Source organism: Simochromis diagramma, unplaced genomic scaffold (assembly GCF_900408965.1).
Source record: "Simochromis diagramma unplaced genomic scaffold, fSimDia1.1 OVJJ01000348.1, whole genome shotgun sequence".
NCBI lineage: Eukaryota > Metazoa > Chordata > Actinopteri > Cichliformes > Cichlidae > Simochromis > Simochromis diagramma.
In genome coordinates, this window is record NW_024386755.1 from 1,794,851 (window position 1) to 1,821,651 (window position 26,801).

The 26,801-nt window shown below is 43.8% G+C and overlaps 1 protein-coding gene across 2 annotated transcripts in view; it reads right to left on the reverse strand.

Moving 5' to 3' along the window:
* The window catches only part of epha4l (eph receptor A4, like), a 61,015-nt gene extending 46,908 nt beyond the window's left edge, over nt 1-14,107 (reverse strand). Inside the window, exons 1-3 of one of the 2 annotated variants that reach the window (XM_040024871.1) lie at nt 13,504-14,107; nt 11,664-11,731; nt 8,248-8,911 (exon numbers count right to left, since the gene is read on the reverse strand). In XM_040024871.1, coding sequence (XP_039880805.1) covers nt 8,248-8,911; nt 11,664-11,731; nt 13,504-13,600 — 829 coding nt within the window. In that variant the 5' untranslated portion in view covers nt 13,601-14,107. The remainder of the gene's footprint in view (nt 1-8,247; nt 8,912-11,663; nt 11,732-13,503) is intronic. The other variant, XM_040024868.1, reaches the window with a different exon arrangement.
* Between the last annotated feature and the right edge of the window lie 12,694 nt (nt 14,108-26,801).

The window sequence follows — 26,801 nt, forward strand, 5'->3', positions numbered from 1 at the left end:
TCCTCCCACTTCACATCTTTAATCTGTTTTCCTTGCAACAATCTGCATGTAGTCTTTTATTCTAATCACACATTCTAAGTGTGTGTGTGTGTGTTTTTCCAGGGAGAATGAAGCACTGTGCCACTTCCTCCTATGCTGTGATTAGAAAAGGGGGATCTCGGCTCATTAGAATGGGCACTGCATCCAGTCTCAGGGCCCATCAGATTACACAGCCGCCCTTTATTGCAAGGCTTTTTGTCATAACCCCTAACTGATTGCTACGGAGCTGCCTTTGATTTGGCCACTGAACTCTTTGCCCTCTGAGGAAAAAAAAGGATGATGACAAAAGAGAAGAAAAAGACCACCTAGATACTATTGGATGGTGCTGGATTGTGTGTGTGGTGGGAAGAGGGGGGGGGATCTTAAGTTGGAAATCAGCAGGAGAAAGAGAGAGGGAGAGATAAAACATTTCAAGGTGTTTGCAATCAGCCTCCCATTGTCAGATACTGAAGGAGAGCCGGCCGTTCATCTGAGGGGCTGCTGAGCTGCTTTGTCTGCAGGCAGAGATCGCGCACTGCGATTCGGGATGTTAATAGAAGTTTCTGATACAGCATGTGATACGCCTGCTGAGACAGATGCACTGAATAAACACGGGCCAGATAACGGTTCAGACACACACACATTTACTCCGCGTCCGTCTGCGCTGGTGATCACTAACACACTGCCCCAGATCGAAGGGATTTCCGTGCGATGGTGAACCGACAGATGAAGTGCAAAAAAAAAAAAAGAAAGGCAAGGTTGCCAGACTGGAACTAAATCTCTTTCCACTTCACTCCCTCCCGTGTTTTTTGCCTCCTTTTCTCCCTCCCTGTCTCCTCATCTCGGATCTCCTCTGCTGTTCTTGGCGAGTGAGGTCCGCTCTGCCTCTCTTTCAGCACAAAGAAGGTGGCAGAGGCCCTCGTTCTCTTTCATAACCACTCTCTCTCTCTCCATCTCCAAAACAGTTCACCCATGCCCACTTGATGGCTGTCCACTTCTCCCTCTCCGTCTGCCTTTCTCTGCCTATACATCCATCCATCTCCCTCCACAAACGCCACCTCTTCTCTCCGTCTGCCTGCCAGCTCGGGGAGAAAACAGGGCTTTTTTTAGGGGGGGGTAAGGAAAATCTGAAAAGTGAGCGAAGGAGAAAGAAAAGGGCAAAGGAGCAAGAGGGAGAGTGTGCAGGAAAAAAGGAGGGAGAAGAAGGGGAACAGCCTGAGGAATGGGGGAATGGCAGAGATGCATGGGGGTGGAGGGGTGGGGGTGAAAGGACTGCAGGGTTGTGTTGGTAGAGAGCTGGGGTATTGATTCAGGGCCTTTTGACATGCTAATTTGCTTGCTGACTGCTTTAATCGCTCCCTCTTCCCATCGCGGGCTTCAAAGAGAGGATGCTTTTCAAAGAGGAGAGGAGAGGAGAGGAGAGGAGAGGAGAGGAGAGGAGAGGAGAGGAGAGGAGAGGAGAGGAGAAATGTTATCATCCTCATGGCCCATATGTTGTTAATGCCAGCTGACAACCATGTAAGCTGCACTGTTACAAACATAGTGTACTTAAGAAAAGTAGTGTGTCTTCACAATATCGAGTGTATTTCAATGAAATTAAAATGAGCTGAAGGCTTAAATGCTCCATTATAGGTTGAAAAAGCAGATTATTACAAAAAACTGATTATTCAAAAGTTTAAAGCAGGTCCAAGTTCATCAACAGTTGCTGTACAGTGTTAGAGATTTGTGGCCTTAATAGGGAAGCAACGGTATATTCTGTACTCTGTGGATCATTTGTTCCCACTGTGGACCACAGTGTCCAACCAAAAACAGAAGTCCCCAAATTTCCCTAATTAATTTAGCTAAAACAACACCTGTCATTTTTTCCAGTGTGGCTAAACTACCTAATGAAAAACCTAAACAAAGCATCGAATGGAGCCGATTTGACACTTGTTGCTTTTTCAGTCAGACCCACTGTAATCAAAGAAAGATTTCCGTCTGCAGTAACTTGTCTTTGGCAGGAGTGCTCTGTCATGGGAGAGCGGCAGCAAGACAAAAAGCACAGAACAGAGCGAGCCCTGACGATAACAGATATGGCACAGATTGAAGCAGCATGACAGGAGGAAGTGGATTGTGAATCTGCTTGCAGATGTGCAGCAGGAGGCTAAAGCAGGATAAAGAGTGGGCTCATAGAGAGTCTGGCCGAAGATATGTGTAGAATGTATTGAGCAGTCAGCTGATGTGGGTTAGCACTGAGATCAGCTGATCTGCCCCCCTGGTAGCTACTTTCCTTTTCATAAAGCTTATAGTTGGGGCTGGATCAGGTGACCCTGAATCCTCCCTTAGTAATAGACTCCTGAGGGCTTCACTGAGTGTTTCTTCTTCTCTCAACTTTTTTCACCTTAGTGTAATATACACCACTCTGCATTTGATCGTTAGTTATTATGATTATTAGTTATTATTAATCTCTGGCTCTCTTCCACAGTGTGTCTTTGTCCTGTCGCAGCAGAAGTCCACCACTTTCCAGGAGATTTCTTGGTGACAGTGGGAAGGGAGTTTTTCCTTCCCACTGTCACCAAGTGCTTGCCCTAAGGGACTCAACTGATTGTTGGGGTTTTCTCTGTATAATTGTAGGGTCTTTACTTACAGTATAAAGCCCTTGAGGTAAGTGTTGTTTTGATTTGGTACTGTATAAATAAAAACTGAATGGCGTTTGAATTGCTTGACCTAGTGCTGCGCTCAATTTAAATCTATTCAAAACACTTATATCAATCTGATTCCAATGACAACAATATTTAGTGCGCCTTTAAATAATTTTTTCAGAAAACAGTCCTGGTGATTTATTGAATCCTTTAGCTCATTTTAAATATAGTTACTAGATCTCTCTTCCAGCTGGTGTTAGAAACAGAAATGAGGCCCAACTGTAAATTGTGACAGAGGAGCTTAAGTTGCATAGAAAAAGAAAAAAAAGAAAGAAGGAAAAACATGGATAAACATGGATACTTGTAGCAGCATAGTCATACACCCTGAGGTGTAGCTGGCACTGTGGGAGTACTGCAGCTATCAACCCGGGTCATGCTTGATCACCGGTGGCTTCCCGCCTTAAACAGGGCACGACGAGAAGAAACAGAGAAGGGTGATGAGTGTCGAGCCATGAAGGGAACAAACACAGAGGCAGGACGGCCCCCTGAGCAGGAAAAGCATTTCAGCACCTCGACTAATGATGGCTGTATTACCACCAGCATCCCCGCCCCACCTCCCTCCTCCCCTTCTTTACCATTCAAGTCGAGGGAAGATTTGTGTGAGCTGAGAGGACTGCTTCTTTTTTTTTTAATCAGAAGAAAACAACAGCAGAATATTTAAAAATCCCTTAAGCAATTATTTTAGCAGGAACGAGGAAGAAGGGAGGAGGAGTTGAAGGATTCCTCGTGAGACATTTTGTCCTCTCTTTCTGCATCTGTTGTTCTTTGCTGCTCTCCGTTGGTAATAGCCTCCGTTCCTCGTCTCTATTCAGCGGCACAAAATGAGCCTCTCTGGTGGCAGCGAGAGTGATGAGTACATTCACCTCCATTCTGCTGCACTCTGCTCGGAGTGTGGGTCTGTGTGCGCACGAAATTAAAACTAAAGATTGCGAGTGCGCGCGTGCATGCGTCTCACTGCTTCGTCTATTTCCATGCATTTGCCTGGATATATAGAGTTTGTTTGCACGAGCATACGTGTGGCAAATGTTTATCCCAAGATGTAGATGACTGGGGTTTGTGCGCACGCTCTCGGGTGTCACTCGCGCATGTGTGTTCGCTGGGAGAGTGACGGGTGATGATGTTTGGTGTGCCGCCTCCCTCCCCACAGCGAAGGTAATCTCATTATTCAGCCCACTTCCTGCTGCTGCCACCAGAGACAGGCTGACAAACACTAACCACCTCGACGGCCGGAGCAGAGAGAAGAAAAGGGGGGTTAAAAGAAGAAGAGAAAAGGAGGAAAAAAAGACAGCGTGAATGGGTGAAAATTGCTTACAGAAACTCGGCAGTAAAAATGGAGGGCTATGAAAGGAGAAAGAGACATATGAAAAGAGGAGGAACGCCTGTGAATAGCCGCTGAAGCAACAGGAAATCTGAAGAGACAGAAGACATGGAACAGAAAAAAAAAAAAAAAGACAACCAAAAGGAAGATGCAAATGCTTAATTTGTGTATATGTAGAAGAGAAGGAAGAAAGGGAGCAAAACAGGGGTTGGAGGAGTGGTGGTGGGGGGAGAGAACAAGGGACTGAGTTTGTGGATTTAAAGTCACCCGGGACCGGCGGGCTAAATAGAATTACGTGGTGAATTTAGAATGATGCTCCCAAGCGCATATTTAACACTGTCAACAGAGGGAGGGATAGAATGGGAGACCTAGATACACACACACACACACACACACACACACACACACACACACACACACACACACACACACACACACATATAATGAACGGAGCACAGGAGAGAAACTTCATCCGTAAAACCTCTTAATCCAATACCAATGAGAGTTTCCAGCTCAGCAAAGACTGCTGAAGCAAAAATGCTCCGATCGCACACCGACATCACAATCGGGTCCTGAACACACACACGTGCACAAGCAGGATTTAAAGAGGACACAAATGCACAGATGGAATTTAAAGTGGATTTTACCATGCATTTGCTTATTTTCTGTCTTTTATATGCTGTTACATTAGTGGATGCTCATATTAAACATGGCACAAGTTTTGATTATTCAATTTGATCCAATTCAATTTGATTTACATAGCGCCAAATCACCACAGCAATCGCCTCAAGTTGCTTTATGTTGTGTGGTAAAGACCCTATAATAATACTAAATGATGTGATCAGTGTTTCAGACAGTTTTTCCTACTTTTGGCTCTGTGTGATGTCACATGCAAGATGCATCCAGGCAGGGGTTTGGGGCGATATTACATGTTTGTATTTAAACCTAAATACAAAAAAATAAGGGGCTAGGGTCTTTGGAAAGTAGTGATTATGGTCAGAGTAAGCCTCAGTTCATATAATGTCCTCTCATACACTTTGACAGTTTAAAACATGCAAGGCAGGGCCTTCTGTCTGATCTGTGGGACAGACCACACAGCTGATGAATCGGAATCACGTTAAAACTGGGTTTACAACAGAATTAGACTAAAGGTTGAACATTTAGTTTTGATAGTTAGGATTAGGATAAGGCTCTAGAGAAAGCTCACAAAGAAGTAGAAACTTGTTTGTGTTGTGATGAGAGGCAGTTATGAGTGAAAGCTTCACAGCTCAACTATGTGCAAGCATTCTGCAGTGTCAGAAGCATCTGTCAACTTCACACCTTAAACAAGCTACTCATCCCCAACAAACACACATGACAACAGAAGCAGCTTCGAGGGAAACAACTTAAAATCTGATTCATGAAAAAACAACTGCCAAAAACGTTATTTCGATCAATCTTCTAATCAAGAAAAAAGCGGGCAATTATCATTTCTCCATGATGATACACATGATGGGCCAAAGTGCCCACCAATCTCTTCTTTGCATTACCTCAGAGACACTCCCGCACTTCCAACAGCAGGGACGCCCTCACCAGATGAGGAGTGAGACAACAAGCTGACCCCCGCGCCCTCCCCACAGAGTGGGCGAGGTGGTTAACAGGGAACGAGATCCCAAACACAAACAGACAGTCCCCTCTCCTTAGATCAGGGGGCCCCTTGGCCCACAGTGCCCCGGTTGTCCCTCTTGCCTTGGCCCTGGCTATACACCCTAGTCACCCTAGGTCCACCTAAGGCACAGACACCCATACACACTCCCCCTACCACAGCTGTCAAAACCCTGACATCTTAATCAATCCTGGATCCCCAACCCTGTCATACACTGCAGTAAGATGGATGCGGAAGGGGATGACCCCTGACCTCTGCCAGGGGTAGAGAATACAAGTCCTACATCCCCTGTCAGCTCCCCCTCTAAATCCTTCTCCCCCTCAAACATCACCAGTCTCAGACGGCTCCGCTGCTGCCCCAAACAATGATGGAGGGGAGCCCATTCATCCTGGGCTGGGAACCAGGGGCCAGGGTGCCCTTGTAACCCTGCACGTACACAGGACAAGCACACACACACACACACACCACTCACACAACTGCACCAAAGAAAACCTTTTAAACAAAAACAGTTTGAACTTTATCAAACCACCTCATAGGCTGACACTCTCATACACATTTTCAAAACAGCAAAACAATACTGAAAAAAAAAATCACACCTTAACTCATGCTTCCTTTAATTTCACCCTCACCACAAAGAAACCCCAAACCTCTGCGTAAGTCTGTTTGTCAACACGGGCATAGAAAAGCGGAGGCCCTCCCCCCCAGAGCCTGTCACATGGGGAAATATTAACCAGCTCATCTGTGCACTTGAGGACCAGCACCTTTTAACCCACAAGTCCCTGACCCACAATCAAAATAAAGCCAACACATGTTATCCAGCTGAAAGTGAAATTTAGAAAGAGAGTAGAACTGTAGGTAAAAGTGAATAGAGTGGGCGTACTGGCACTGTAAACTTAAACAAACTCAAGCAGATGCAGTGATATGGGGACTAAATGGATATATTGGCTTGAGCAACAGTGCTGGTGCCAAGCTGGCAAACACTACAATACTGCATTAGTCACATCAAATCAAAGCTTCCAAGTCCTTTATTGCCTTCTATGATGACTATAACAGCTATTTATCTCAACGAGAATTAAAGGGAAGAGATAAGAAGTCATTTCCAATGATGCAACAAAATGGAAGTTATGGTATACAATATGAGATCAGGGTTCTCATACTGAGTCATAAGAGGTTGTTGTGGTAAACTGATTGCAGATTTCTCTCTCTCTGCTTCTCTAAAACTGACTCTGGATATAGAAACCTGGCTGGAGCCATCTGAACCCCAAGGAGGTGGCAACACTCCAGGGGAGAATTCTTACTGATCATACAGTGCGCTCAACAAATAAACTCTGAACTATACACACAAACCTCCATCTGTGACTACTTGAACCCCTTTGCCTTTCCCCCACCCCCGAGCAGCCAGTGGTAGCCCTAAATCACCAGACCTGTTTGTCATGCAATTAGTCCTCCGAGATAAAGGCTGCCTCGTAAATTAGGAGAGGTGTAGTAGTCCGTCCCCCTGTTAATCACCCGTGCCCAGCCTCTGACCCCTCACTGCTGCGGCCCACTGCTTTCTGTGTGATGTTGGTGGGTGGTGACGACCGGGGTTTACCAATAAACTTTCATGGCAGAGCTGGCATCCGCTCATCTGGCCAGCTTACAAGTGTGCCCCCAGCTTGGCAAAAGACTGATCAACAAAACAGCTGCTGAATCCTACTAGATGTTATTAACATCACAGTACTGTATACCATAAGCCACAGACCACTGGGTGCAATGAAACAAGGGAGTTAAAGTGGGTCAGAGGCAATCAAAAATGCCATTTATGAAGAGCTTGGAAACTGACAGAAATTTGAAATGATCCATTGGTGGGTTTTTGATTGGCATTCCTAGGATCATTTTAAATTCACCAACAGGCTTCAAGCTCTATCATGATTGTGATTTTAAAAAGTCTGAAGGGGGAAGCACTCTGCGCTGACCTTAAAACCTCATCAAACTGCCTGGTATAGGATCACGGCAAGCCAAGAGTAGAATAATTGTCCACAAAGGGCTATTCCTCTCCTACCAAATAGAACTATTTCAGCCCCATCTCCCAGCTGTGTATTTTTACTCCTCTCATACCTGCTTGGAATTATAAACCCTTTTCTCTCTCTCCTTCTCTTCCTCTAAAGCTGTCTATCTCTTTTCCACAGCTTGGGGCTCTATTGGGAATAAGAGAAAGAACAGTTAGGGGGGGTGAAAGACACAGCGTTAGTGCAAACCAGTTGGGGCACTAGTCTCCTCTCTCCGTGTCACCAATTCTCCTGGGATGCATCCCACTGCACAACACCTCCCAGTGGGCCCACTAATTACTCCATTTACAGTCATCTCCGCTTCTATCACCCAACTAAACACTGGAGAGAAGGCTGTAGAGAGCTAGGGAGCAAGGAGATAAAAACATCCAACGGAGAGGGAAGAACAAAGAGAACAAAGCACACGAGATAAAGACAAAAAGACAGAGACAGGATATTGTAAGGGTGGGACGGACTGGAGGAGAGGGGGGACAGACGGTGGTCTATAAATCGAGAAAGGAGCCAAAAAAATGCCATAGACAAATATCAGTTCCTTACCTTGACATTCTGAATTGCGCTCCTCGTATCCAGGGTTGCACAGACAGTTCCCAATGGGCACCAACCACTCGCCGTCTGCCCCGCAGTACATCTTGGGCACCTCCTTCTCCTCTGAGTTATCCACGCATGAACCACGAACTTCCACAAGCGAAGAAGTATCAGCTCCAGTGATAGTATCTGGAAACTGGGCCAAATTACGCACGGCTAAAGGACATTTCTTATAGAAGACCCTGACAGAAACAAGTGCAATGCACGCCCCAACATCCTGGAAAGCCAAATAGAAACCCTTGCGGGTCAGGGCTCCCACATCCCGGACTTCTGTGTTCAACTTCATGATACGATCGCCAATGTCCACCTGAGTGAAGCTCTCATCTGCGGCGATGGTATCGATCTTGCCGAACTGGTTCTCTCGGATGTAGCGCTCTTTGTCGTTGTTGGACTCGTAGTAGTAAAGGTTGAAGGTTTCCTTGCAGGTTCCCATGACACCCGGGAGACTATTGCAGTCTCGGAGAGTGAACTTAATCTCAATGTAGACTCGCTGGGCACCTCCTCTGGGGATCCAGTCAGTGCGGAGCCAGTTGTTTTGATTGGGTTCCATGACATTGCACACCTGGTACGTCCGAATGGGGATGTTCTTTTCATCCATAATACTCACTTCCTCCCACTGGGGAAAGGAAACAAATAATAAAATGTTAAAATCAGAATCAGAGAGACTTTATTAATCCCAGAGGGAAATTCTTACACTTTATTCATCTCCACCAGGTCACCAGTGACTGGTTTAGAGTTAGTTTCAAATCTACCCCTTTATATGGAATTTTCCTGGATGTAGCTTTCCCAAATTAAAAGTGTTCAACAGAGGACCAAATGCATAGAAGAGCTAATTGGAAAAGTTATATCTTCCAGTTTAAACTGTGCTTGTTCAGCAACCTAACCCTAAGTGGTTCCCTGATGACTGGGTGGATGACGAGAGTTTAAACTTTAAATCTGCTTGTGAAAATGGTATTTTCCAAACAGCTGCTAAAAGGAACCTGTAAAGAAAATTTGTTCAACATTAAGAACATCTAGAAAATGCCAGACAAAAGCTCTCCTAACTGCCAATGTGTAATATGTAACCAATTAAGCACCAAGTACATATTACACGGTGCCAGTTTGCGGCAAGTAATACAGCGCGAAAGAGCATTTTGTTGGTTTAGCCAAGCAGAGCAGTTCATCGATGGCTTAAATTAATGCATATTTTATGAATGACACCTAATAGAGTTGTGCAAAGATATTAATATTTATTGCTTCTCCTCCACTATGAAGGAAATATGTGATTAGGTCTCTGGCTCAGCAATGCCTACAGTTCAATTACTTGGTGAGCTGTACACAAAATCTTCGTCTCACACACACAAACACACACCTAGGCATTAGAAGATTGCTAATGATCTAATGTGCGCCTGCTCTACATCTGCATACATGATTGGCACTGATGTCAGTATGAGCTTGCGCGGGGGGTGCACAGATTACCCGGTGTGGTCTGGCTTATTTTTTACCCAGGGAGAATGTTTGTTCGACTCGTAATAAAGTTTCTCTCTCTACATGGCACCGTTGAGGAAACGCAAGTATTTCTCGAGAGCCTCGGAGCAGCCCGCTGCCTCTGATTTTTTTTTTACCGTGTGTTTTAAATAGAGCCTTTGACTGAGCTGGGCTGTAAACAAGAGCAGACCAGCTTTTGGCCGCTGTCGTTTCAGCCATTTAGAAAACTGCACAAAAAAGAAAAAAAAAGTGAAACATGTGAGTCAGGCTGCCAGATTTTACTTGACGCCTTATCATAAACAATCTGGATTTAAGCCTTATTTCCCCAAAGCAGAGTGGTACGATAATGCTAAACATAGCTGTGGCTGTAGGATTTAGAAAAATGTCTATCATTTCCCCTCCTGCTCTCTGGCTTCAGCCCCGCTTTTGTTGTGGAAATCAAGCACCGCTGAGATAACGCTGCACCTTTCCCCCCGCCGATAGCAAGAAAGAGGGAGAATAAGGCCAATTGGTCATAATGAGAGGGTGAATGCAGGCTTTGCGCGGCTGCCGGGACCCTGTCAATCACTTGTTTGTGATAAAATGGCTGAGGGGAGGACCGGAGCGCAGCACCGATCAAGTTCATTTAGAGAGGCCGACAACAGAGCTCGCAACAGATGCACAAGATGAGATCCTGCTCCCCTGGGTTCATATTCATTAGCTGACATGGCGGTTGCTAATTTGTATTCATTTTCATAAAACATTAAAAGGCTTAATTGTGGTTTTCATCACATTTGTGCAAGCAGGACAACTGGAAGAAGTGACTTCTGACTGACGATCACTAACCTTCTGTCGTTTGAGTGACCCTGACCTCTAAGCTTTGACGATTTGTGATTTTAAAATTTATTTATTTATTTATTTATTTATTGGCCTTTGAAAATTGTTTTTTCCCCCCAGGTTTGGACAATCAGAGGACAAAAATGAATATTTTATCTAAAACATCATAACCTACTTTTTTATTTATGAAAGGCTAGTTAGGGTGAGGGTTAGTTCCCAGCATGCATCTGAATACATATTTACCTGTTTCTATACAGTCACGTTTAGGCTAGGTTAAGGCATTGCATGTGCCTTACGTTTAACTAAAATCTAACACTTGTGGCCATCGTGGGGCCCTCTGCGGCCCCTGTTCTTTCTCGTACCAGAGCCACTGTAGCCCAATTAGAACCACCAGAGATCACACATTCTGTCGATCCTATTCCCCGTTGCTTTGTAGCTGGTCATACTGCAGGCAAGAGCTGAACCCCACTGCACTTTCCCCCCCTCATTCATCCATTCCAGAGGACCCTCTCTCAGCTGCCAAGTTCCTCTCCCTCTCCCTCTCGCTTTCGCTTCGACTCAATGGTGGAAAGGGATATAAAGTTTCTCCACAAAGGCCGATTCAATCCACGGTCTATTCAGGAAACCCGACGCCCGCTGGAGTATCGGTCCCCGCATCTGACCATTACAGAGTGGTTGGAGAGGAGGGGAGCAGAACAGAAAGAGGAACAGGGCTTGTGAGGTTACTGGGGTGCTTACACACCCCATGGTTCTCAAAGCAGCTTCCTGAACCCGATGTGGGTCTCGAGGTGGGTTACAGGTGGCCTCTATATAAGATAAAAAATGAATTTATTCATTTTTTTGTGAAATGATCTAATCCTGAGCCCAGATGCACACAAACACACACACACACCAACACACACGCAATACAACAACAAAGATATTCCCATAAAATGCTCTCCAGGACAGAATCTTATCAAAGGGGGCTGTGTATCTATTTGGCGGATCACTCTACAGCTCCTGCCAACAATGGATATCATCTCTCTATTTTTTCCCAATAGGGGACCATGCGTCCTAACAAGGGGACACTTCTTTGCAGCACTTACCCCTCCTTCTGTCGGGTTGGAGACCCATCCCAGCTCCCCCTGTACAGCTCTGGAGTCCAATAACGTGACTGGAAAACAAGAATGAGAGAAGTGAGCATGCAGTCTCAGACCGTCCACACAACATCAGCACTGGCATATAATCCAATTAGGCCTTACACTCTGAGGAGGAGAAATGGCTTCCTTTTTTTTAAATGATTAAAGCAAACACACACACACACAAAGCTTTAAAGCGATTTATGTAGTTGAGGAAATCTTCTCATGATGATGGTTCAGGAGTAAAAACTGTGGGCCAGCAAGTGTTACAAAGATGTACATGTGAAGGCTTTGTTCTGCGTAATTCCTTGCTGTGCCTAAGAGATGTGGTTTGATTGATTTTCGTTAAGCAAAGGGATCTTCTATCGACGACAAACGCGTTTCCCCCGGAGCCTTTCACATCGTGATTTTATCGGTTGCTCACCGTCGGCTTTACGCGTTTGACTGAATCCTCGTGCGTAAACTTAAAATAAAAAAAAAGAAAAAAAAGAAAAAGCATTTTATAAAAGGGGAAAAAACACAGTGACAGACAGAAAACCGAACACAATACTTTCTCCAAAAAAGTAAAACATCACGCACAAGAAAAATTCACGCATATATTTATAATTTAAAAAGGGATCAAATTTATTTTATATTTGCGGTCCTTTAAATTTTCTTTTAAATTCCCACTGAAAGGAAAAAAGCTTAATCAGCTGCATGTGTTGTAAATAAATAAATAATTAAATAAAAAAACCGAGCACGTAAGCACATGAAATACATCATCGTGCACAATGAAGACTCATTTTAAATTTGAATCTTTTGAGTCCCAGCTCGGGGTTTCTAACTGTGGACTTGTTGTGTCGGACAGCTTTGCTGTGCCGAGCAGAACAGACGCACACCAAAGAGTCCGTCAGAGAACATACGTGCAACTAATGGGCTCGTCTTTAATAAAATAAAGTATTGATTTTATTAGTGTTTACAGTAGAAAGTGGGTTAGAGCCTCATCTGTAGCGGACCTAACACGCGGCGCTCCGGGACTCGAGCAGGCGACTGCAGCCCCGAAGACCTCCGAGCGCATGTTTTGGATGAGATACACCACACTTCATTTAAATAGTTCTCATTTTAACACTTGATCCTTTTTAAGTAAACGTGTATCTGACACATCATCGGCAAAAAATCTTGAATGAATCGACGACAAATATTTTGTTGTGTCGGCGTCAATGTAATGCGCCAGGCAGGAAAGCTAAACTTTTTGAATTTATTCGGATTTTTTCCCCTAAATGACGAAGTGACAGCAGGAGACATCGCTGCGGATGCTTCTGAAAATGATGGATTAAGAGCTGCTTTGTCAGTTAGATGTGTGGTTTGCGAGTCTCCAAACTGACTCGTATATTCATTTGGTTTCTCTTTTTCGACACATGTTTGTGCGAAGTGCTTTTTTAAATTGTATTTATTTTTATTTATTTTTTGGGGGGGGCGGGGGAGCAGATGTCTCCTTCACTGTCCTACAGAAAACAGCACGTATTGCTGGAGGGGAGAGGGGGCAAAAGTATCAGTACTCCCAGGCTTTCCGCAGCTGGCACGATCCAAGTCCGACTCCAAAACAACGGATGCGCGCTCGGTCAGGCACTTCTCACTCCAGTTTCGCTCGCATAAAAGCTCCGCAGAAGCCGCTGAGTGCGTAAAGGTGACCCAACTCGTCGCGGCTCCACGCACTCGCAACTACTGGGGCTCGGCGAAGTGAGCCTCCGCGGCGCAAAAGCCGCACAGACGCGGGGGAGCGGGGATGAAGTCCCGCCGCAGTCAATTTTCCTCCCAGCGACCTTACCTTCATTTGGGGGATATATCCGTGACGAAGAAAGAGATGTAGAAATCCCAGAAATAAGAAAAGTGGCCGTGAACAAAATCCCTGCCATGAGTGCCATTTGTGTCGGTGCTGCGTTTTTTCCCCTCTCCTCTTTTTCTTTCGGTGCTCTTCTCCCAGGTCCTGCTGTCTCTCTCTCTCACTCTCTCACACACACACTCTCACTCACTCCCTCGCTCTCTCTCCTCTCTCTCTCCCAGTGGAATATGGGTCTGAAGCGGACAGAGGGGGAAGAGAAACGCACCGAGCGCTCCACAGCCAGGAGGCGGGTCCACTCCGTGCGCTCTGACGCGGACTCCGTCAATCCATATAGGAAACGAGAAGAACTGGGGGTGGGAAGAGAAGAGACGGGGGGAAATAATCATTAACTACCCCCCAACACACACACACTCACACAAATAGGCACACACCTCTGCACACACCAAACAGTGGTCACTACAGTTCAGACGCATGAGACTGGGAATCATAGCGCACATTTGTCCAACTCACACTGACTCTGAGCTACAAGATACAATCTGCCTGGTGTGTGTGTGTGTGTGTGTTTGGGGTTTAGAAAAAGCAACACCTTAACTAACTGCAGAAAGCGCTCCTGAACTCTCCAGTATGGGAGTGAAATGCACTGCGTCAGTCTCAGTCCTTCGCGCTCGCAGCACTCTCACTGTGCTGATAGTTCGGCTCCAGGTGAGTTCGAGGTGAGCGAGCCGCACCGGACCAAGGTCGCCACCTAGCGGACAACTCGACGCCTGTTCTCCAAAAGAATGAAAGGGGGAAAAATTGGATTAAAGAGCAAGTATGAGCATGACCTCCCCTAACATTACACAGAATTGCACTTTGTAAAATTGACAATGCACGTTTCAGGATGGGTGGCGAGCTTGTATTGGATTATTGTCACTTGCTGTTATTCTGATATTATCACGGCTTTATGGGTATTTACGATGAAACCTATAGGCACAGTGCAGCGTGAGAGAGGCAGACCTGGTTGTCTGTTGAGCTCCTGCTGCTGCTGCAAAAAAGCAAAAAGCAAATGGTTGTTACCCCTGCAGTTTTTCTTGAAACAAAGGCGGCATTGTTCACATCTGAGAAAAGCCAGCTGTGTCCACGTTTAAGATTTTGCCCAGGGTGCTCTCACTCATCTTTGTCCTCCTACACAGGTCTTTCTACTCCTCCCGTGAGATGCGCCCATTGCTGTGGCTGACAGGCGGCCTCTCAATGATCTGCAGAGAAGACTGTCACTGTGTGGGCAGATTAGGGCTTTCTGCATCACCACACACTGCGGCCGGTGACTGCAGCCAGGCTTCCGCAAACCACGACCGGCACCCTTTGAATGTTGTGTCTCCTTTGGAGTGAAATGTGGCCTTTTCACAGATTACGAAGGCAGTGATTCAGCATGCCCTCTGCCTTCATTGTCCTTGGGCTTGTCATTGTATCCCTATCAGCTGTATGGCTGCCTGTTCTTTCTGGGGGTTGGAAAGTCAAAACAGAATTTTTCACAAAGATCAGAAAAGTATTCCAGCGCTGTGTGCAAACTGCTGTTTTAAAAATCCAAAATGCACCTGCATGCATTTTGGATTTAGACTGCTTCATTCACAGCCCAGGTTGCAAAGGCGAGCCAGCAAGGGCGAGAGCCATTAGAAACTTTCCTCACTCTCAGCAGGTGTGTGAATGCCTTTTTTTCTGGTTGTTAGTTTTTTCTCATTTCATACATATATGAATGTGTCTGTGTGGATATATTGCCAAGCGCACCAGCTCTTATGTGCTTTTGTAGCTGTCACACCAAACTGAAGCTTCCAAACCGTGGCTATGATATGTTTATATGTGCCCATACAAGGAAACATCCAGGAGTTCCCTCACAGTGGTGATCTCATGGCAAATAGACTTGCCTTTGTCTTGAGTGATTCAACAGACATACTGTGGCTTTGTTTTCCCCCTCATAGATGCCAATAAAAAAAAGAAAGACATATAGAGTGTTTTTGTGTCTCACATGCTCTGAAAGGGCAGCTCTTGAGTCCTGATCTTGGATTGCAAAAAATTAGGCTGATTTAAGAAAAAGATGGAGAGATGAGTGTGTGGGTTTATGTTGTTCTCGTCGGCCCTGGACACTCTGTCTCATTGTGGCTTTATGGTCTTCCTAGTTTGTCCAGTGTAATGATGCAGACAAAGCATCTGGTGTCCACTGAAATTGGTCAAACAACCCAAAATATACATTATACCTCTTGTTTGTCAGTCAGATGTGGAGCCTGATCGGTGACTGGAGTGGTGCTTTTGATCTTCGTAGACCAACGGTGGCAAAGGTTTGAAGCAATGACGAGGGGCAGCAGTGGTGGTCGGGACAGGCTGCTAGTGGGCGGGTGGTGTCTCTTGTCTCCCTTTATTTGAGCGGCTGTGTTTTTGATTGATTACACTCCCATCGTTTCCTTTATGCTCCTGTCAGACTGGTGGTTTTCTTTTCTGGAGTTGAGGGAGGGTGGGTGGTGGTGGTGGTGAAGGGGGGGTAACTCCCCCCCCCCACACACACACACACACTACCACCACCACCCCTCTTTCTTCCCTCCACCAGCAAACTCCGCTTTCTCCAGATGGCATCTGCTGCCCACACATCTGCATTGTGTGCCAATCATGCACACCGACTCCAAATCTTTTGCTTGAGTTTGCACACACACACAAACACACTGATATGCTACAAAGTCCAGCTTTAACATTGTGTAAGTTTTGATTTTTAAGTTAAGGTGTACAGAATTCATAGCACACAACAGTAATTAAATTAAGTGAACATCATACCTCATGCAGTAACTAAAAACCACCTGACAGACAATATTTCATGATTTAGTCCACAGAACTTACAGCTCGAGGACAATGAAGCTATCTTCCAATAGTGGCTATATCATATCTCATCTCTATCTATACCTCATCCTGATGTGACACATACCGCAGTTTTGTCAGATCCCTGTGTGTGTGTCTCTCCATTATACACGATATGTCTATCGTCACCTCGAGGACCACCATATGGGCCACAGAGAGTTTTAACAGTCCTACAAACTCTGTGTAAGGGTAGTGAGTACTAGAAAGACTGGAGGTAAAATGAGTTGTGTTTTGAACCCTCAAAGTCAGCGTTCTGGACACCACTAGTGTGACTTTTTAGGAAGTCAGAAGTGGTCATATTTGGTTTAATGGGTAAAGTGCTGAGCTGTTAGCTAATGCTAGCAACGTTGGTTAGCAAGCGACATTCATCCATCCATAAATTGCACTACAATGCAATAGACGCAAATATGTGTTAATGAGTGATGTGTAACAGACGTATAAAACACCGGAACCTCACTGAACAAAACTGAAGTACAAATACAGCTCAGAGGTCCAATTCAGTGATTCCAGCAGAGATGAGGCCTAGCAGACCGCTATCAGCTACAGCTGTCAGAACACTTGTCGGTCCAATTCAATTCAATTCAATTCAATTCAATTTTATTTATATAGCGCCAAATCACAACAAAAGTCGCCTCAAGGCGCTTCATAGATACAGAGAAAAACCCAACAATCATATGACCCCCTATGAGCAAGCACTTTGGCGACAGTGGGAAGGAAAAACTCCCTTTTAACAGGAAGAAACCTCCGGCAGAACCAGGCTCAGGGAGGGGCGGGGCCATCTGCTGCGACCGGTTGGGGTGAGAGAAGGAAGACAGGATAAAGACATGCTGTGGAAGAGAGACAGAGGTTAATAACAGATATGATTCAATGCAGAGAGGTCTGTTAATACATAGTGAGTGAGAAAGGTGACTGGAAAGGGAAAAACTCAATGCATCATGGGAATCCCCCGGCAGCCTACGTCTATTGCAGCATAACTAAGGGAGGATTCAGGGTCACCTGGTCCAGCCCTAACTATATGCTTTAGCAAAAAGGAAAGTTTTAAGCCTAATCTTAAAAGTAGAGATAGTGTCTATCTCCCGAATCCAAACTGGAAGCTGGTTCCACAGAAGAGGGGCCTGAAAACTGAAGGCTCTGCCTCCCATTCTACTTTTAAATACTCTAGGAACAACAAGTAGGCCTGCAGTGCGAGAGTGAAGTGCTCTAATAGGGTGATATGGTACTACAAGGTCATTACGATAAGATGGGGCCTGATTATTTAAGACCTTGTATGTGAGGAGCAGGATTTTGAATTCAATTCTGGATTTAACAGGAAGTCAATGAAGGGAAGCCAAAACAGGAGAAATATGCTCTCTCTTTCTAGTCCCTGTCAGCACTCTTGCTGCAGCATTTTGGATTAGCTGAAGGCTTTTCAGGGAGTTTTTTGGACATCCTGGTGGTGGTCAGAGGGCCCGGTGGCGCCAGTGTCCGGCAGCCTCGCCTCTGTCAGTGCGCCCCAGGGCAGCTGTGGCTACAATGTAGCTTGCCATCACCAGTGTGTGAATGGGTGAATGACTGAATGTAGTGTGAAGCGCTTTGGGGTCCTTAGGGACTAGAAAAGCGCTATACAAATGCAGGCCATTTACCATTTACCACCCTGATAATAATGAATTACAGTCGTCCAGCCTGGAAGTAATAAAAGCATGAACTAGTTTTTCAGCGTCACTCTGAGACAGGATATTTCTAATTTTAGAGATGTTGCGCAAATGGAAGAACGCAATCTTACATATTTGTTTAATATGTGCATTGAAGGACATGTCCTGGTCAAAAATGACTCCAAGGTTCCTCACAGCATTACTGGAGGCCAAGGTAATGCCATCCAGAGTAAGAATCTGGTTAGATACCATATTTCTAAGCTTTTCAGGGCCGAGTACAATAACCTCAGTTTTATCTGAATTAAGAAGCAAAAAGTCCATGCAGCCACACTCCTACCTTTAAGTCTCAACAGCATCCAGATGGAGGAATTTGTTGTTGTTGTTTTTTTTTTGTTTGTTTTTAATCCAAACCAGGTCTTTGTAGTAGGTTGTAAACCTGCTTTTTAATGCTGTTTAATTCCACAAGCTGAGCCTGTGGTATATACTATACCAGGGGTCGGCAACCTGCGGCTCCGGAGCCGCATGCGGTTTTTTAGTCGTTACAGTGTGGCTCGGGAAGTATTCAGCTGAAGTGTATTTTATTTATGTTAGTTCTTTTTTAACTTGTAGTTTAAATTGGAAGATGATTGTGATATTGAAATATAAAAATACAATTATATTCTTTTATTTTTTCATCGCTCAAAATAAGCGTCCCACTCGCGGAAGCCGGTGTACCCGCCGAAACGCCGTGCATTTATCAAGACTTTCAACCCCAGGTAGGCCAATTATGGACCTTCGGATCCACATTATGTTAGCAGCTATTCTCCACCGTGAACTATGTTAAAAACAAACACCGCTCACGCCTCACAGACGACAGCTTACAGTCCTGCGTAGAGATGAAAGTGACTTCGTACAGCCCCGATTTGCAGACGCTGTGCGCAGAGGTTCAGGAGCAGAAGTTCCATTGTAAACATATCACGGCAGACCCGACGATGTTTGCATGAACATGCTTTTCCTTTATAGACCACTTTTCACACACGGTTGCTGTATGCATACAGCCGGCTGTAGCTTTTCAGCTCACAGCCCGACGCACACCAACACAACAGCATAGATGGCACAGACTTTAAGGCGGCGAGGAGTGATTGCGGGTGCCGCTCAGGTGCGTCCCCTCCCCTGCAGCAGTGCTGCAGACCACGCCCTGCCACACACATTAACCAGGTAAAATACATATTTAGGCAGAATTTTGCAAATATCTATTTTTCATTTTTCAGCAGCATAGTGCTTTTTTCCCCAATTATTTTTTAAAAGTCAGGTCAAGGCTCCAAAAGCCCAAAGGAGATATAAGGGTGGCGGCTCACAACAGTTTTTGTTTGCTACATGGATCATTTTAGTTCAGCACCTTTCCTTTCGTTATATTTCTTTAAGAGTTCAAAATGTGTTAATTACATAAATAAAATGTAATTTTCTCTGTAGCACTTCATGGATTTCATAAGCAACACACTTTAGTTGTTCACACAAAGCATAAAGGTAAAAAACAATATATACAGTGTTATCTTCATTTTACATGTCAAAATGTATTTGCGGCTCCCAGTGTTTTCGTTTGCGTGGAAACCAGGTCCAAATGGCTCTTGGGATGTGAAAGGCTGCTGACCCCTGTACTATACCATATATACTGTTTACTGCTGTTTGGAAGCAGCCTCAAGTGGCCACTCCGGGAACTGCAGCTTTTAGCCTCATTTTCAGCCTTAAAGCTTTACCTGCCGAGTGCAAGATATCAAACCTGTGTATTGCTCACAAAGCATCACATGTGTATTTGCGTGTGTGAATGGATAAATGTGCCTTGTAGTGTTTTGACTGGTAGAAAAAAAATGCAAAATCACTGTATAACTGCAGTCCATTTGACATTTCTGTTTTTATGAAATGTAAAATGATATCAGAGGATGCTGAAGTCAGCTTTGAAGCCTTGAAAACCAGAGACAAAAGTGAACTGAACTGTGCTGTAGATTACTGAATCTTCATTTCCCTGCCTGCTGTTTGGATGTTTCTCACCAAGTCCACTTTGGAAGTCCAAGTCAACGTCTCCCTTCAGCATTTTATGTCCAGAAGCTTGTACCTTCAGCTTTAATTTCAGATTAGGGAAGCATATATTTCATAACACAGCGCATGATGGCAGAGACATTATGTTTTAGTCTTGAGTTCATTATAGCAGGAAAATGTTAAATAAAAATTACCAAAGCTAACCTTCAGAAAGTCTCCAAACAAACCCATCACACACTGAGCCAACAAACTTGCCCAATCTTCCACCTTTACAGGAGGTTTACCACATATTTATTGGCCCCCCTTCCCCTTCCTTTTGTCCTCTTCTCCCACTCTCCCCACTACAGTTTGGTTCATTGTTCCATCTAAAGTCCCTCCTGCTGGCCTGCGACCCCCCCTCAGGCTAAAGGCACAGCCCACCACCGCCGGATCCCCAGCTTCATGCCGTGTTCCTCGAGACCACAGTCAGGAAGACAGTCCCCGGAGGTCAGAGCGAGTGGGAGTCGGAGAAGACAAGAAGAGAAAAAGGGGAGAGGAGATCAAAGAAGCAGCGGGAGAGAAGCTCTGAACCAGAATGTCAAAGATGAGATAAAATCCACTGGACTGGAAACATTGCTCACACAAACACATGGATACACTCTTACAAGCTCTATACTCTCTAAGCACATTTGTTTTGGGTTCAGTTCAACACATCTTTGCCTGTGATCATCCACATGTCCTAAGGCAATTACTCTGAAAACTCCATTAATTCTAAGCTTATGTCACTATGATTTACTGGGCTCCACATTAAGACATACCTTACATTAACCGTTTTTATCATCCAGCATTTCTTTTCAATGGACACTCGTTATCCCCATCAAGCAAAGCTCTTAAAACATATTGTATGCCCCACTTCATGCCCATGTTTATCTTCCAAACAGATGCTCAAACAGTCATCTTCCTAGTTGTTTTACTTACATTTGAAGATGCTGTTACCTGAAGCAACTTGCAGACCTGTTCTAAATGGCAAAATATGTTTGATGATTTTAACAGCTCATATAAATTTTAAAGGAGGGGCTTAAAAAGTAACCTGCACCAAGTGGGATACTAGCTGTCTGCCAAGCTTTTCTCACATTTTTGTACTGGTTTATAAGTGTTTTACTTTTATATAATATTTAAAATTTTTAGCATTCTGCCTTACTTTTACAAGAGAACATGTAAAGTAAACACAACCCTGACGCGGTGGTCAAGTTTAGCTAGAATTAGCTTCAAATTTGTCTCCCTCATTACAAGAAATTAAAGTTACTTTTTGCTGTGCAAAGTTACACCAGGTAACTCTGCATGTAAAAAAAACTTTCATTATACGTGATCCCAATATGGCTATAAATTTAATATACTGATGAAATTTTATGTTTCTAATGACACCTGTAATCTCGACCTGAAAACAGTCTCTCAGTTAACAGCAGACCCTCGCCTTTGAAAAATATTGCTTTACTACTGTAGGCAGCAGGATATGCTAACAGTTGTAGCATTAGCATGTGTGTCAATTCAACCTTCTGACAAATTTACAAAAAATATATCCATTAATTTGAATATAGTCGTATTAGTTAGTATCACAATTGCACCAAACAATTTGTTGTTTATTTATTGCTTAAAAATGTATTGTAAATGTAGAAGACTCAAAACCTTCTATATTACATAAAAACCTGTATGTTTATGATACACTAGGTGTTAAAGGGTTAAGGTTTTACATGTGTAGTCCATACTGGTAAAGTCCTGCTAGTGTCACAACTGGGTAAACAGTTCACAGAGAAAGCCACACTTCTGCCTTGCCATGTTAACTCCCTCCACAAGCACTCCACCGTGCAGCATCCATCCGTGTGCTCCACGAAATGTTGACTGGCTGTTCTCTGACCTATTCACGCCCCTGCCACCCAGCTCTCTACCCCCCGACGGCAGTGTGTCAATCAATAAGCATCACGGCAGGTTTGGCAGTCGAGCCCAGCAGGCGCGAGCTCTCTCTGCTGTTGTGGAAAAGCAAGCGACCAGTTAGAGATCCTTTGTGTCGTTTCAGATTTACCTGGGGGTTTTCAGAGCTGGGCCGTTATTGTGTCTACCCTGTTGTTTACCACCCTTCATGTTGCAGTCCTGAGTTGTTGTTGTGGGAAATGCCACTGGTTTGAGAGTGAACAGCAGGTGGTATGTGCTCACACAGAGCGTTTCTCCACGCTCTGATATAACCTCTCTGATCAAGACATATCGAAGTCGCATGGCATTTTCTGGAAAGTCTGATATAAATACATACAAAGTATAACAGAATCTTTTATGGATACCTTTATTCTGAAGCTGTGACTAAAATGTGTGATTTACAAGTTGCTGTGTCTTGTTTTATGAGGCGTTAAGCCTGCGAAGTCATATCAAAGTCACAAATTATTCTTTGTAACCCCATGAAAACCTACTTATGCTACTTTTTTGTTGTAGAGGCATCATTTTTGGTTGTTAGGGGGCTGGGTAACGATCCAGCGCATACTCAACTGGCTGCCAGATTAAACCGCTGCCGTTAGATACATTTAGATGTCTGTGGCAGTGCAATCGCTCAGTGCTTAAAGCGTCAACACAAGCTACAAATCACCTCCGATTCTAGGCAGCTTTCGAATTTGTATGTGAAAGATTACACGCGAAATACATTTGGCAGCCGCAAAAGGGAATAAGCACTGAAGGGGAGATGATTTAAGGTGTCTCTAAGTTATTTTATGGCATGGTGTCAGCTGCTTTGGAGCCTCAAAGACAAGGAGGTGGATTGGTGAGTTTATGCATGTGGAAGATAAGCTGTACAAATGCACACGTATAGCTCTTCACATGGATTTCTTTTCAGGCGCACATGTGTCAGTCACATTGCATCCATAAAAGCCATGTACAGACTTTCTCTCCCTCAGTCTGATGCATTGTTTTAATTGCATAGTTAACAATTCGCAGATGCACATGTGCAGACACCATCGTCGCGGTAACAAATGAACTGACACTTGGCTGACCGTCGGAGCTGGTGGCGTGATTTGGTGATGGAGTTCACGTTCCATCTCGCATCGTCTCCCAACTTAGTGAGAATCAAGATTCGGCACAGAAGGCGGTGGGAGTTTACGAGCACACAATGAACATTTGGCCCTTCAGCTGTTACTCTCAGACAAATTGGGACAAATGGAAGGTGCTATGTGAAGAATTGTGGTGCCTTCATAACAAGTGAGTTGACAGCCTTTATGGTGTGCTCTTGGCGTTACTGATGTTACAAAAGAAGGGGTTTAAAAAATTGACACTGTATTTTCCAGTGGTTCCCCAGCCACAGTGATTTTTGCTAACCAAGCAAAGCCTCAGATCATCCTGTGGCGTAAGGACAGCCCCTTCTTCCTGCTTCCAGCCATAAAACAATCACATTTTACTGCCAAATCCACCTCAGCCTCAAGACGAGCAAGCTGCAAAACCAGCAGAACAAGGCAGCAAATGAATAAGTGATTTACTAATGTTAAATGGTGACACATACTTCACTGCATTTAATTGACTGAATTCATAAATCTGCATATTCATTACATGGATTGGCATCGCTGATGGCATAAAAAATAAATCACGTATTTACGATGACGGACATGTGAGCAGTAGTCTGGCCTCGTCAGTTACAGTAAATGCTATCTATAAACATGATTTTAACAGGAAGTCCAGCTGAAATCAAAATCTCTAGAAGAGCCAAGATTGCAGAAGTACCGACTAACAAAATGTTAAAATGCAACATTAAGAGCAGCATATACAACATGGGACACAATGTCCACAACAAAAACAACAATGGTCTCTCATGAAAACCAAATACATGCTGACTTCAACACTTATAAATTCAAAGCAATGCAACATTAAAGGGAAAACCCCAACAATCAGACAGTCCCCTATATGCAAGCAATTAGCGACAGTGGGAAGGAAGAACTCGTGTTCAACAGGAAGAAACCTGGGCTGAACCAGGCTCAGGGAGGGGCAGCTCGGGATGGAGAGAAAAAGGAGAGAAAAGCATTCAAAAACACAAGGTATGTGTGTATTTTAATGGAGATGTTTTCTCCAGATCGGTCAGAACTGGAGGTACATTGGAAGCCAACTGTATTGTTTCTGTATTGAAGCCTTTATTTTTACTTCTTTTAACATGTATATTTGTGATTTGCAGACACAAATAAGCCAATCTGTTTATCTATTTATTTCCATGAACAGAAATGGTCACATGAGTAACATAAATCTATTAAAAATTATTTTAATAGGAAGCATATTTTGTGTCAGAGGAACATATTTTATCCAGACAAAGCATCACCATGGAAACCAGTAATATAAGGCCTTTAGAGTATTTTAAACCAATCCATGTCATTTTCTTAACTCAACTCAGTAGTTTGTAATGCCAAACCTTAACCAAGCTAATACAATACATCTGACCAAATATCATATTTACAATCAATTATGTATTAAAAAAAAAACTATACAAATGCTCTGTAAAAATATGTGCTGTAACCCTAGTGGGGTATTTTTTGCTTTTTTTTAAAGGTTATGTCTATCTCACAGTGTGTTGTGAGACGACATTAGCTACTGTGTTGAGGAACTCTTAAAGTTTCTGTCTTCTTCTTCAGAATGTTTTAATTGCAGCTGCTTGTGTACCCGGCAGTGTTTTGTGTTACAGCAAACCAGTAACAGGATGAAAAATAGGTGAGGTGTTTCACTAGAGAACACAAACCTCCTTGGGTTTTGCAGTAAGATAAGTACATCATCCTGTCTTGTTTGACAGTAAAGAAAAGGGCTGGCGCATTTTACAGATATTGAATTTCATGCCATGTCTGTATTGCAGCACAGCAAATTAAAGCTTAAGTCAAGTCATATCACATCGTACTAGGTGGGGTAATTCTTGGAAGAATTTTGCATTTCAGGTAATGCCTTTAAAATAAGCCGACTTTAATCTTTAACTAAAAGGTACAGTGTCTACTTTAACTAATGACTGACTTCTTATTGTTTTTATCACTTTAGTTCAAGGGTTCTATGCCTTGAACCATTTCAGCCTGGCATCACAGAACAGTGTATGAATAACACAACAAGTCATTTGTGCATTACCACTAAGCATTTTGTGCTTTTTTTGCTGATAAAGTTTGCAGAACTGTGTATATTTTCCCCATGTGCAGGTAGTCCAAAGTCCACAGTCCAAAGACAGGTTAGGCATGATTATAAATATGAGTGTGAATGGTTGTCTCTCTCAATGTTATAACTAAACTAAAATAAACTCACTCAACTAACTAAAATAAAAATCAAATCTAGACTTCCTAAAAACAACAAAACTCACTGAAATGAGTTTGTGAAGTTGGAAAAATAACTAAAATATGCAAATTATAGAGCAAATACCCTCAGTCTTAGTCCCTGTTCATTTAGTAAAATTTCTTACCACAACTTGCCCAATTAGGCGCTTTTATTGTATTAGTTGGACTAAGTTTCACTGGCATACACCCTCCATCCAATAATAGTAAAGAAAACTAAAACCCACACTAACGCAAATAAAAACTCAACTAAAATGCACAAACCCACTCTGGAAACCAAACTCAATTAAAAACATGAAGTAAAAACAAAGGACTAACTATAAAATCCAAAAATACCTCCTATGATGACTGGTTTAACCTCCAGTGTAACGCACCCAAGCTCAGTGGAAGAAAATGGATAAATCTGGTGTGCTGCTGAGCAACCATATATATTATTTTACATAATACACAGATCTTTGCATTAGGCTTTCGCTGCAAAGGATTGTTAGTAGCCTAATTATTGTCAGTTTTTGATCTTATCATCACAGCTGGTGAGAATGACAAAAAACAAATATCTTGAAAAGCTAATTTTGTACAAATGCTGAGGTGAAATATTTTGTTTAGACCAGCAATTCTTTTCCTTTCCTGCCCAACCACCTCCTCCTCCTCTCTTCCTTCTCCTCCTGGGGGTGGGATGTATTTGCACCATGGGTGTTGATGGAGGTGGATGAGGTTGGGCTGAGCATGGTAATCACCTAAAGGTGGGCTGGTTGCTATGGCGTCCCGCCACTGCACAGTGACATCAGCATATTGAGTTGCACAGAGGAGGGGAGAAGTGTCGAGCTGTCGAGAGCACTGAGGATTACACACACAACACAGTTTGGCTTGCCATACCTGTGAAGACCCTCTATTGGTATCATTTATCCTCCGACACAACTTTAGACTCTAAATAGAGCCTAAAACTAATCTTGCACTACCACTGAATTATTTCCTCTGAGAAAAAAAAGGGTGCATGTTTTCCTGCAAAATAAACCTGCTAGTGTGCAAATGTAAAAGGTTCTCGTAAGGATGGAGCACACATATGCACGCACAGACACACACACACTTGGCAAAACAGACACATGCGGCTCAGAGTCCCATCTCGCAACCACATCCTAACACAAAAACAAACTCATTCAAAACACACAGAAGCGCAGTCGTCCAGAGCAACTGACAGCTGCCCACATATTTGCTTGAAAAAAGCATATTCAGACACACACACACAAAGTAAAGCGAGGGAGGGCAGCAGCGAGATCCACGCACACCAACCATCTAAAACACACAGCAGCACACTTGCAGAATGGGACAATATGTGCTGATAACACATGCACCAGCCCAACACTAAATATCAAGCGGAGAAGCTGTGTAGCTGTGGGCTACAGAGGCAGCCTGCTGTTTCCCACTGGACCCAAACTAACACAAACAGTCATCTAGACAT